Genomic DNA, 11960 nt, shown 5'->3' with positions numbered 1-11960 from the left:
CATGGCTGTCAATGCTCAAAAACCCACTCCGTCTAGAAGTGAGCTAACCCAGACAGGAGGGCAGAGCAGGGAGGCTTCCACCACAGGCAATCTCAGCGAGGAGGGGCTCCCTGGTGAGGCTGCTGCAGATCAGCAAGATATAAACCAAATGGCCGTAATGTGCAGAGCATGTTCACAGCAAGCCTAGTCACCAGACAGAGGGCTTCACAAGCTGACTAAAATCCACGCAAACATCTTCCATCTGCTAGCCAGACACCAGTGTCTGAACTGAGGCCTTTGGGAAAGGTCAGGACAGTCCTCCAGGCTCCAAGATATTGCCTTTGCTTTCACTCTTAGTATCTTAATTCCTTTGTTAAGAGATACTAATCTTTCCCTCCGGCAGTTCTCGGGAGCCAAGGAGTTTGTGTATTATTGCAAAACATATGCTCAGAAGAGACTGGAAATGCCGTTGGCAGTGGTACAGAAGGAGCAGTGTGCAGCTTTGGGTCAAAGCAAAAAAATCCCCGCTAGTCAGCAATTCCCACGTGACAGTCTGGAAGAGCTAGCGAAAGCATCTTCGAGAAACTAAACAATGGTGTGAGAATGAAGCTAACAAGGGCTGGCTCCAGGAAAAATGAAAAGGCCAATGATATGCCACAACATCCCCAACAGCACAGATCCAAGAGGAGCCTTTCTGGGAAACCAGCTCAAGTCCTTATGCTGGGAAACCTTCTGGGTCAGGGGACCTCGAGGCTAAATGCTGGCAAACTGCTTCGTCAGTTAAGGCGAGTCCAAGTGTTTTCTATTGCATCTGAATGATTTGTTTCAGCCCTACAACTCTCCAGAGAGCAGTGCGTAAGCACAGGCTACTTCGTGCTGAATTCCCCTTCCCAGAAGGTCAGCCCCTGCCTACAGTAGGACAGTTTTAGCACATTTCCCACCCACTGCTGACATCCAGATGGAGTCCTAGCATGGAAGGGCTGGTGATGCTACTTTTACCGCCCTGCTGATTCAACCTACAACCCCTGGGCACGGTGACACGCGCTCCGACTGCTGCAGCTACACCATGCTCAGAGCACATCTGCATAGCTTGTGTGCGCCACCTAGACTTGCACTCCCAGCAGTGGGCCATCTCCACAAAGGCAAGGCTCTTGGGGACCTGTTTCAGCCAAAATGGAGGTTGTCAGGAGCACAGCTTTGATTAGCATTTTTCCCCAGGGTGTAGGTGTGGGTACAAAGGGGACTTCTTCCAACCTCCACATTTCAGAGAGAAGTCAGGGTGGGCGTGGAAAGAGGGTGGTGTGAGGCTGAAAGCTTTCATTTGTTAGCCTTCTCCATAACCAGTCCAATTGGCCTTACATGCAGGCCTGCACAAAACGCAGAAGAAAACGAGCGTCAGTTTCAGTCTGCTCCAGCCATGCTGCCAGATGAGAGCTAGCTCATGGGGGAGTCTCAAAGGACTCCCCAGGTTGGATGAGTGCCAACATCCAGGATCCTGCATTGGACTGAACAGCCTTCGCCACCCACCAAGAGTGATCCCCACGGCTGTGCTGTATCCACACCCCTCCATACACTCCTTGTTAGCTTCCAACGCGTGTAAGTCACTTCAAAACAGCAAAGTCCAAGAGCAGTCAAGTGCAAAGCACCAAAGTAAATTGTAAGGGACGGGCTGGATGTTACCTAATGAGCCTTTTCCAGCTCTAACTGCCGCAATCCCACACACGTTCCCCTCCAATCCACGTTACCATCATCCCTAGCAACCCAAATAAAATAGCAGATTTGAACCGCTCTGGAAACATCTCCTAACCGTATTTCAAACGGCAGCAAAACCTCCACATCTGCAAAGGAAATTTCTGAGGAAAGCCACACCGCAGCTGCTTCAGAGTCTCTTACTCACGCTGAGAAGAGCAGTGTTCTGTCTTGCCTCATTTCACTGAAAAGACTTTCTGGCTGCAGAGGAACAAACGTTGCCCAGGAACACAGAACGCACATGCTACGTCTGTGCCCAAACCCAGCAAAATCTGAACAGTGTGGGCAGAGTATTCAATTACCTCATTTCCAGGTGCGCTGTCAGCATGAGTCCTGGCTGGCTTGAGATAAAAGTGGGAACAGTGTTCCCAGTCCTGAAGGTGTCCGCATAATTAATAGTAATTACTACCCAGAGCTTTGGAATCCTCTAAAGTTACATCACTTTTCTCAGCTGCTTTGGGTCTATGGGAGAATGGCAAAATGTTCAAGATCGGATTCACAAAGGGGGCACCTGGGCTCTGCCTGCACAACCCACAGAAGCAGGAATGCAAAGGAGTCCAACGTAAAAGGGCCTATCCAGCTCAGCTGTCTTCAGGTAGATACAAAGCACCAGCGATGGACAGATACCCAAACACTGTACAGTCTACCTAGATGCTCACTTCATTACCTTGAAGACCCTACAGCACAGATTCCTTTTACACTGGCTGCAAGTAGCACAAGAAACCCAGGAATCTCCACACTGGATCACACCCGTGGTCCATGTAGTCCAGTATCCAGTCACTGAGAGTGGCCATTACCAGCAGCTTCAGAGGAAGGTACAAGAAATCCTGCAGCAGGGAGATTTGGAATAACCTACCCCCAAGGAAAGTTTTCCTTCTAATCCCCAATAGTTAGAGGTTGGCTCATGCCCTAGAGAAGAGGAGTTTAATATCCCTTCCCAAACTCTTGTGTTTTCTCTCATTTATTACAATCCTAGGTATTTGTCGCACATGTAAGTGCCTAATTTCTTTCTGAATCCTGCTAACCTCTTTGTTTCATCGATATGTCCATGCATTCCATGGGCAAACTCCGTATTGTGTGAAAAAGCATTTCCTTTTAGCAAGCAAGGGACCCATCTGAGAGGGTCGCGAGATACTCCAGAATGATTATGCTGCTTCAGCAGCCTTCCCAACCCCGGGAATGGGGCAGTACAAGCTCAGGACTTGAACACAGCTCTCAGCATGGCATCATGCAATGAAAGCAATAGACTCTGAGGTTACCTTAGAGGTCACTTCTCCCCTTAATGCACACCGATAACTCCCATTAATAGCAACAGATGGAAGGCTATCCCCACACTTCCCTCCTTTCTTCTACTGATCTCCTAGTAGCAAAAATCCCCATCTCTATTCTGTAATGGGAGTGGTCAGCCCTTAGGAGCTGTTTATCATTGGTTAGCTCCACATCTTTATTAGCTCATGTTTGCTTTGGCTGCACATCCAAGCAGTTGTTTAACCCGAGAAAAAAAAGGAAAATCTTGGACCTTTAACAATGGCAATGAAGTTTAATCTGTCACTGGAGACAATTACTTGACTCCTATTGGTGGCTGGTACTGGCAGGGTCAAGCGTAACATGTGGCAAAGGAAGCACTAGGGAAGCCAGGCTGCAGCAGCTCCAACACTAGGCATTTCCTTGCCTTATTCAGAGTTCCCTTTCCCCTCTCGTGTGTGGAGAGAACAACTCCAGTTGTCCAGTCACCTGCACACACGATTTATGGGTCGTTGGTGCTGATAACAGCTCCGGGTCGGCTCTGGCTGGCTGCTTAGACATTCAAAGCTAGGTTAGGGAGTTTGAAGCAGTTCAGATTTTGTTCTTGGCTCTGGCCCCCAGCTTTGGACCTGAAAGTTGATCTGGATTCCTGAATAGAACTGGCATTGGGCAGCTGGAGCACGAACACTTACATAAAGTTTTCTCCCGCCATGACTCAAGTCAGCCTTCTTTTGAAAACAAAAGTGTCTGGGGTTTCTGGGTGTTTATTCAATGCACTGATTTAAGAAGAATTCTTTGGTTTTCTACCTGAGAAGCTCAGCACACTTTATCAGAGGAAGATGCAGCCATTTCCCACAAGGGGAAAGACACAGGGTGCTATATACACTATTTCTAAGCTAGCTGTGTAAGTGAGCTTTAAATCTCCAGGAACATAATGGTAACATGAGCACAGGACCAATTAAAGGCTTATAGTGAGATTGCACCAAGAACAAAAGCAGGGACTCCAGCTCCTTTGTTTCACTGCTCTTTGGATTCTATGGCTAAGATGCTATATTAATGCATTTAAACTAATGCTTTTTAGATCCAGTTTTAATGCATCATTTAAAAAGTAACTTGGTTTGATTTTAAATGGCGTGAAGTGTAACTCAGGAACTGCTACTAACAGTTGCCCTTTGCCAGCCCTCCCTGGGATGCCATCTCAGTGGGCTCCTGCCTAAATAAAGGAAAAAATAATCAATTAAATTGCCTTCCAAATTAGCAAACACAGCGACATGGTGAGTCACGAGCAGAGGCGATTCCTTTAGGATGAGATACAGGAAGATGGGAGACGTGACATTCTTCAGTTCCCCCTTTCCTTTCACAACCCGACCCTTGACATTTTTCTCAACAGGAAACCTTGTTCTCTCCCTCCTTGTAAACTGCTGACAACTGTATTTTACACCTTACAAAGTCAACCGAAGTCAGAAGGGGAAGAAGGAACAAAGACCTGCTCACAGCAAGTACATCTTCCCAATGTGGAGCATTTCTCCATGGAACTGTAGCCAAGACACGGGCTTGCTTGGGAAGGCAAAGTCCAGCAGCTATGTATCACAGAAGCAAAGGGCCTTCGGGTGACCATCTGGGGTCCTATCACTGCAGTATCCAAGCACTGAGGTTGTGGCAGCAGCTCCAATGCAGCATTATTCTTAGTGAAGTAGCCATATTCAGTGGGGAAAGATTTTCAACATCAGCTAAAGGTTTTAGCCACGCAACCCCTACTAAAATTAATAGGGCTCATGTGGCCAAACTTCCTAGTCAGCTTCCAAAATCTCACCACTCATATTTAAAAGATTCTGGTTTTTAAGGAAGGGACTCTGACACCGAATAATTGGGTGCTAAAAGTAATTCCAAACTGCTACAAACCTGGGTACTAATTTCTCTATTTCCCCTGCCCACAGCTCCGCCCCCTTCCCAGCTGCAGTTCGGGATTGCTGCTGTAGATTTCTCTGTTCCTTTCACCCCAGTAAGACTCTAGACTCAGCCGACCTCTCCTTTCTCTCTGCGCCACACCAGACACCCCCTTTTAGATGTTTTCCAAAATTCAAGAAAATTGACGTGAAGTTTCCAGTTTAAAAGGTTTTCTGATGGACGTTGCTGGGATAAAACATGTTTAGTTTCACTGCAGTGTCTCACATAGGCAGAATTAGCTAAACACAGGAAACAAGAGGGAGACATTCCAGTAGGCAAAGGAACAGTGACTTTCACCAGTACGTCCCTCTTTCCAACCCAAGCTGGCACTCTACGGGGGGGAGCTCTGGCAAGTTCAGAATGGCAGACATGCCAAAGTAGCCCAATCCCAGTGCAGGATTGATGGCTTCCTTACTGGAGCAATCGGCAAGAGTCACTAGGACAGCTGCCGAATCAGGCGTCTCCAGCAGAAGGCTGGCATCTATTCAAAGCCATTAGTCAGTCCCCAGTTGTCTGTAAATAACCCCTTTGTCTGAGGAATCCTTGACATGGAAGGCCAGGCAGAGGCCAAACAATTCACAGGCTTGCAGTCCTTCTGCCCTAAGCTTCTGGGGCAACAAGGGCCCTGCAAGCATGGCTTTGTGCAAGCCAAGTACAGCACGAATCCCATGAGCACGAACAGAAAGTCAGCTGGCCCCACACACATTTTCCACACCACTGCTGTGGCTGCCACAAATACATCTTCCCTAGAAGAGGAAGAGTTAAGTTTGAGCCCTGAGGAATCACTTTATTAGTTTCCCCTCTTAGGCTTGCAGGAAGTGGAAGGCCATACAATGGGGTGGACGGAGCTGGAATTAGGAACATGCTGTAGGAAGTGCCTTATTGGGTGAGCCAGGTGGGCAAGGAGGCCTGTCTTATTTTGACCAGTATTAAATGCTTCTGAGGAAGGTGCAAGGAACACTGCAGTGGCCACTTCAGCAGTAACTTCTCTGTAGGGAAAAAGAAAAGGAGGACTTGTGGCACCTTAGAGACTAACCAATTTATTTCAGCGTAAGCTTTCGTGAGCTACAGCTCACTTCATCGGATGCATCTGTAGCTCACGAAAGCTTATGCTCAAATAAATTGGTTAGTCTCTAAGGTGCCACAAGTCCTCCTGTTCTTTTTGCGAATACAGACTAACACGGCTGTTACTCTGAAACCTGTTCTCTGTAGGGAAGTTTCTTCCTAACACCAGCAGTTTGGAGTTGGCTTGTACATTGAAGCTGGCAGCTTTATAGCCCTTACGAGTGGTTATCTGAGTAACGGTGGATGTTTTTCTTATTGACCTTGTAAATGTCGAAACCCCTTCTGAAATGAAATCTATCATCAGGGAACACCACTAGAGCTGTACAAGGCTAATGTTCTGAGTCAACATAAAGGCAAGAGGAGAGAAACTACGACAACACAGACTGGGAAGAAGACTGCTGCTTGTTGTGACTCCAGAGAACTGAGCCACTCCAGCTGCCTGCTGCATCCTCTGCCAGCTGGGCTACCCTGATGTCTCTTCTGAAATGGGCTGCAGTGTAAACAGGAAGCAGAGCTCTGACAGCAGGCATGCTGCAGACGGCTGCAAACCCTGCAGGGGGGCCAATCACCAGTCTGGTGGAGGGAAGGATGATGACCTAGCATCCTGCCAAGGGTCAGACCTGACCTTTAGCCTACCCGTCAGCACTCAGCTCCTGGGGTGTCATTCTGAAGGACACGTAGATATACCATCCAGTGCCACCAAGATACTTTGGTGACAGGTGCCTTAGAAACATTCAAGATGGAGAGAATGTGGTGGTTCAGCAACTGAGAGCAGGATGCTCACAGCAAGGAGCTTAAGGCCCCACCAGCTCCAGTCAGTCTTTATAGCATGGTCCCAGCATTACCCACCCTGGAGAGCAGAGTCCATCCCACCCCTTTGTGCTTTTTGCCATGTGTTCCCAAAGCTCCAGCAGCTACTTCTGCACACAGAAGAGCTATTAATTGTATTCTCTGCAGTCCTACACTCAAAGTGGACCAAAACCCAAATCCCCCTGCATCCTCAGGCAGAGCAAGTTTCAAAGAGTCACTAGTGCTCACAGAAGCCTCCTTCCACCACTCCTGCAATTCTAGGTGACTTTTTTGGTCCGCGTGATTCCTAAAAGAGAAAAAGTTAAACCAAAGCTAGCAGCTAGCACTATCAGGAGCTCTGTGGAAGCAACCAGCCAGCATGAGCAAGGAGCAGGCAACCATGTGGTACCCATCCCAAAGTGGAGGAAATTGCACAGAGGAAGAACAGGATGGCAGAAATGGCAACTCCCTCTTTCCTGCCATGTGCCTGCTGGACTGGTCCACCAAGAAGCTATATTGTCCCTTGATAAAGCAAGTCATGGAAGGGCTGTGAGTTCAACACATCACTTAGCTCTTCATGTAGAAGGCAGGTTTTTAACATTAAAGACTCCTCATGCAATAGTCAATCAAACGCTTTTCCCAAAATGAACAGTTGGGGGTAGTTGAATTTTTTTTTTTTTAATTTAGCAGCTTTGGCTTACTGTTTTAAAAGCAGGTTTCAGAGGAGCAGCCGTGTTAGTCTGTATTAGCAAAAAGAAAAGGAGGACTTGTGGCACCTTAGAGACTAACCAATTTAAAAATTTAAAAGCATTAAAATGATAAACAGAGCAAATAAAAACCTAAACAACCAGACCTCAGTCTAGAGGCCTACAAGTCAGAGATGGGAAAACATCACGTCACATCTAGTCCAGCCTTGGGTCGGGGCAGGCCCTGTTCCTCACAACCTGCTGTCTGCTGCTTTGTCCAGGCTGGTTTTAAAGTGTCTCTGGTAATGGGATTTCTGCCACTGCCCTTGGAAGAGGGATCGTAACATGTGTAAGCTCAAATGGGTGACAAACCCAAGTCAAAAGCATTCCCTGAAGAGCTAAGAATACAGCAGTAGGTGAGGTTAAGAGGTTTTTAATAAAAACGTTTTAAATAGATACTAACCTGTTGCTTAAAGCAGCAAACTCTCTGTTGTCTTTGTTTAAAAGAAACAGCAAGGTGAATTTTAGAAAACCAAATAACTGAGGGCTGAAAATAACCAGTCATAGGAAGGCCAAAGCCTCTTGATTTCACTGTGCCAGCTGGATGTGTGCAAAATGCCCCCCCACTACTAACACCTTCTCAGAACAACTCAGTTTAAGCATTTGATTTAGGTTTCGCTTCTGTGTCTGTTGTTTGGCTTCAGGACTTCTTCATTAAGGATGACGTTTAAGGCTGAGGACTTTAACAATCACAATTGCATTAGAGCAGGCACAGGCACTCCTGGGAGAAACCGTGGCTGGATACTTTCCTTTCTCATATTCCTTTCAGAAAATGCCACAAAGCTTATTGGACGTTCCAAAAAATAAATCCAGATTTCCAGTGTAATCATCTTCCTTTTATTACAAAATTAAAGCATAATGATCCCCTTGGCCCTTAATTCCCACTTTCTCTTTAAGAAAATTACACTGAGAACTCACCTTAAAAAGATTTTCCTTTCCAATCTTTCCCTACAAGGGCTGGGAAGTGCCAAAGTCACAATTCATAAAAAGTGAATAATTAACTAAGAATTTACCCTGGGGTAGAAACACAGATTGTAAAGAAAGAATTAGACATTTGGGGCCAAATTCATCCCTGGTTACATTTCCCTGAGTTCATTCAAACTCCAAGGAAGGAGAGTGTCAGAGGTAGTCACTGGTTTTGCAAAAATGTGAAAGAATAAAAATCAAAACTTTAAAATCAAGTGAAAGCCTTTGAAAAAGCAAACTCAGAGTCAGTTGCATTAGAAATGTGCCTAACAGGAAATAAACATACACTCTCTTCTCCAGTGCTGATGCGCATGAAAATCAGCAACTGTTAAAATTACCCACTGAGCTCTCTTGTGAAATATGCTGCAAACACAGAGCTTGAAGTTTTTAAGTAGACACTTACTAACAAGAAGCTATATGAAAACACATGGAAGAGGCAAGCACCATCAACGTTCACTGGCTCCTTGCTGGGGAGAGTAAATCCACCAGCGAAGTTCCCTTTACCAACTGCTGGGAAAGAAAAGGGTGCAGAGATCCCCACCAAGGTGCTTTCATATCACGGTTTGGCTATTATGTATTTGATACATTTGAAGCCAAGTCCCCATCTTTCCCTGCTCACCTCTGGTGCTGGTAGTTGAGAAGAGGTGCTCTGACATTCTGCCTCTGGTTTTTGTGATCCGCCTCCCCAGTGCCTCAGCTGCTTCCCCAAGTTAAATTGCCACAAATTCTTGTCAAGTTCACTGTTGACCACAGTTCTAAAGAGCAGCAGAGAACCTGTCTAAAGTCTTGTTAATTTCCCCCAAAGCTCAGTAAAAGGGAGCAGCCCCTGTGGCACTGTAGGGTCTGTAGACTCAGGAAGGCAGCACTGACTCTGGTCACATTTACAGAGTTTTCTTCACCACTAGAAGGGCAAGGAACTTCTTTAATTCAATAAAATCTTAGATTCTGCAGAAGTTGATGGCTTAGCCCCCCTCGCCCCACACATATATTGGGCAGGTAAAGTTTCCTACTTTCAACTGGGGAATAGATTTTTCGAAGTCCTACCATCATTGACATGAAATTTGAACTACACTGGGCAAAGAGTAAAAGGATAGACTCTGAACAAAGAAAAAATACCCATCCCTGTTCCCAGCATCCCAAAACAAAGAGGCAGCCCACAGCCAGGACTCAGGATTTCTGTAAATCAGAAAGGACTCAGACCAGCCTCATTGGGGAGACCCGCATACCGTACCTAGATACGGTTCACATTTTGTGTTGCCCACGCCCCAGTTTACAGAGCAGGAAGGAGGGCGCTAGCCCACCAGCCCCCGGCTCCTGCCCCGTGTCCAGGTATTTCGCAAGGAAGCGACTGTCTCTGTCCTTAGTGAGTTGGTGGCGTGCGCGGCACTAGACAACACAGAAAGGAGGCTCAGACTCTGCCCCGGGCGCTCAAGGAGGGTGGCACGGAGATGCAGAAGAGGGGCTGGAGTTTTCCAGGCGTTGCCCCTGCCCCGGTGCAAGGGGGGTCCCGGTCTGCCCGCGCCAGGACTGGAATATCCGAGTCTCTGGAAAGGCAGCTCAACCCGCCGGTGCGCTGTGCCTGCCCCGGGGGTGCCGAGCCGGCAGGGGCTGCCCGAGGATGCAGCAGCCCCGTCGGGCCGGGGGCACCGGGCAGGGCAGGGCTGCCCCGAACCCACGCCCAGAGAGCGGGTCGGGGCGGCCGGGGCCGGGACTGCAGCGGGGCAGCTAGATCCCGTGGGGTGCCCGAGCCTGGGGACACTGCTCGCCCGCCAGGTCCCCGCGCGGGGACAAGGGGTGGGGGAGGCGACACCCCGGGGACCCCCACCCCCCACGGGGAGCCCCCAGCCCCCAGGAGCGCCCCCAGCCCCAGGAGCGCCCCCACGGGGACCCCCCCCGCTCAAGGGGCGCTCCTCGCACCTCCGGGGAGCCCCAGGCGCCCCCCGTGCCCACCTGGTCCGCACGCTCCGGGCCGAGCCGGGCTCGCTGGCTGCTCCTCGCCGCCGCGGCGCTGCACGGGCTCAGGCAGCGGAAGCAGCCGCCCCGTCCCCGCCGGGGGAAGCCGGAGCCCGGCCCCCGGCCCCGCCCGCTGGGCGGGTGCAGGACATGGGGGGGAGGCAGGGGGGGGAGGGTACTGGGGGGGAACGAGGCAGGGCATTGGGGGGAGGGAGGGTAATGGAGGAAGGTGGCAGGACATTGGGGGGAGGGCAGGAGGGGGGGAGGGTACTGGGGGGAAGGAGGCAGGGCAGAGGGGTGGGAGGGTGGGGGGGTACTGGGGGGGAAGGAGGCAGGGCATTGGGGGGTGGGAGGGTACTGGGGGGAAGGAGGCAGGGCACTGGAAAGAAGGGTGGGGGGAGGGAGGGAGGGTACTGGGGGGGAAGGAGGCAGGGCATTGGGGGAAGGGAGGGTAATGGAGGAAGGAGGCAGGGCACTGGAAAGAAGGGTGGGGGGAGGGAGGGTACTGGGGGGGAAGGAGGCAGGGCATTGGGGGAAGGGTGGGGGGGTACTGAGGGGAAGGAGGCAGGACATTGGGGGGGAGGGAGGGTAATGGAGGAAGGAGGCAGGGCACTGGAAAGAAGGGTGGGGGGAGGGAGGGTACTGGGGGGGAAGGAGGCAGGGCACTGGGGGGAACGAGGCAGGGCATTGGAGAGGAGGGCCGGAGCGGGGATGCTGGGCGTGCAAGGGCCCTGGGGGAAGGGCATTAATTTGCACAAGTACGTGCCTAACCCTCGAGACTCCCTCCTGAAATCCTGTGATCGGTCTCTGCAAACTAGGGCTTTGGGCGCCCACCGGCAGTCAGGAGGAAGGCCCCTGAAGAGCTGCCAGCAGGACGGGCGCTGCGGTGCCCAGCCTAGCCCTGACCCAAATCTTCTTGACTCTCTCACAGCTTGCCTCCCCTTCAGCATGAGGCCAGCAGACAGGCCTTGGTGGTGCAGGGGACTGGGGATGAAGAGCATCTCTTGTCACCTCTAGGCCCTGGGTTTGAATCTGCCCAAGGTCAGGAGGGAGTGAAGGTTATTACCCTCTGATTGTGCTCAATCTGTTCCTCCGCTTAGTAAATTGATGTTTCAGTCTCAGCCCATTCCTAGTGTATGGGTATCCACCTTACCAACAGAATGCCCCTGCAATGAGAAGTCACACTAGTGATACTGAATGGGCCAGTCAGCCTCTAATTTCTTGAGGGGGCCCTTCTAAGCAGAGTTTAGATGCAACCCCTCAGATTCCATTGCAATGGTTGACAATGTAAAAGGCTAGAGATAGATGGACTGGCAGAGAGCAATGTGTGTGGGAAGCTTGCACTGCCATTGCTTGTGAAGCACTCAAAACTGCTACCTTTTGATTTCATAGTGTCCCCCACATCTATGGTTTATGTGTGGTGCTAATAATGTTGTGTTCCTTCACAGCCTTTTATGATGTTCCCCTAAAGTAGTCCCTGCTCCAAGCCAAGTAGATAGGCTTACCACACTGCATAAATAG

The 11960-nt window shown here is 49.8% G+C and overlaps 1 protein-coding gene across 2 annotated transcripts in view; it reads right to left on the bottom strand.

Moving 5' to 3' along the window:
• The window catches only part of FHL3 (four and a half LIM domains 3), a 39563-nt gene extending 28995 nt beyond the window's left edge, over positions 1-10568 (bottom strand). Inside the window, exon 1 of one of the 2 annotated variants that reach the window (XM_037881531.2) lies at positions 10437-10568. Coding sequence is in view for 1 of the 2 variants with exons in the window: in XM_043532050.1 (XP_043387985.1) it covers positions 9106-9142 (37 nt within the window). In the remaining variant the exon portion in view is untranslated. Of the gene's footprint in view, positions 1-9105; positions 9249-10436 lie in introns of those variants that run through there. The other variant, XM_043532050.1, reaches the window with a different exon arrangement.
• Between the last annotated feature and the right edge of the window lie 1392 nt (positions 10569-11960).

This window comes from Chelonia mydas, chromosome 19 (genome assembly GCF_015237465.2).
Source record: "Chelonia mydas isolate rCheMyd1 chromosome 19, rCheMyd1.pri.v2, whole genome shotgun sequence".
NCBI lineage: Eukaryota > Metazoa > Chordata > Testudines > Cheloniidae > Chelonia > Chelonia mydas.
The sequence above is the reverse complement of the archived record's forward strand: the minus strand, read 5'-3'. Positions and strand labels throughout refer to the sequence as shown.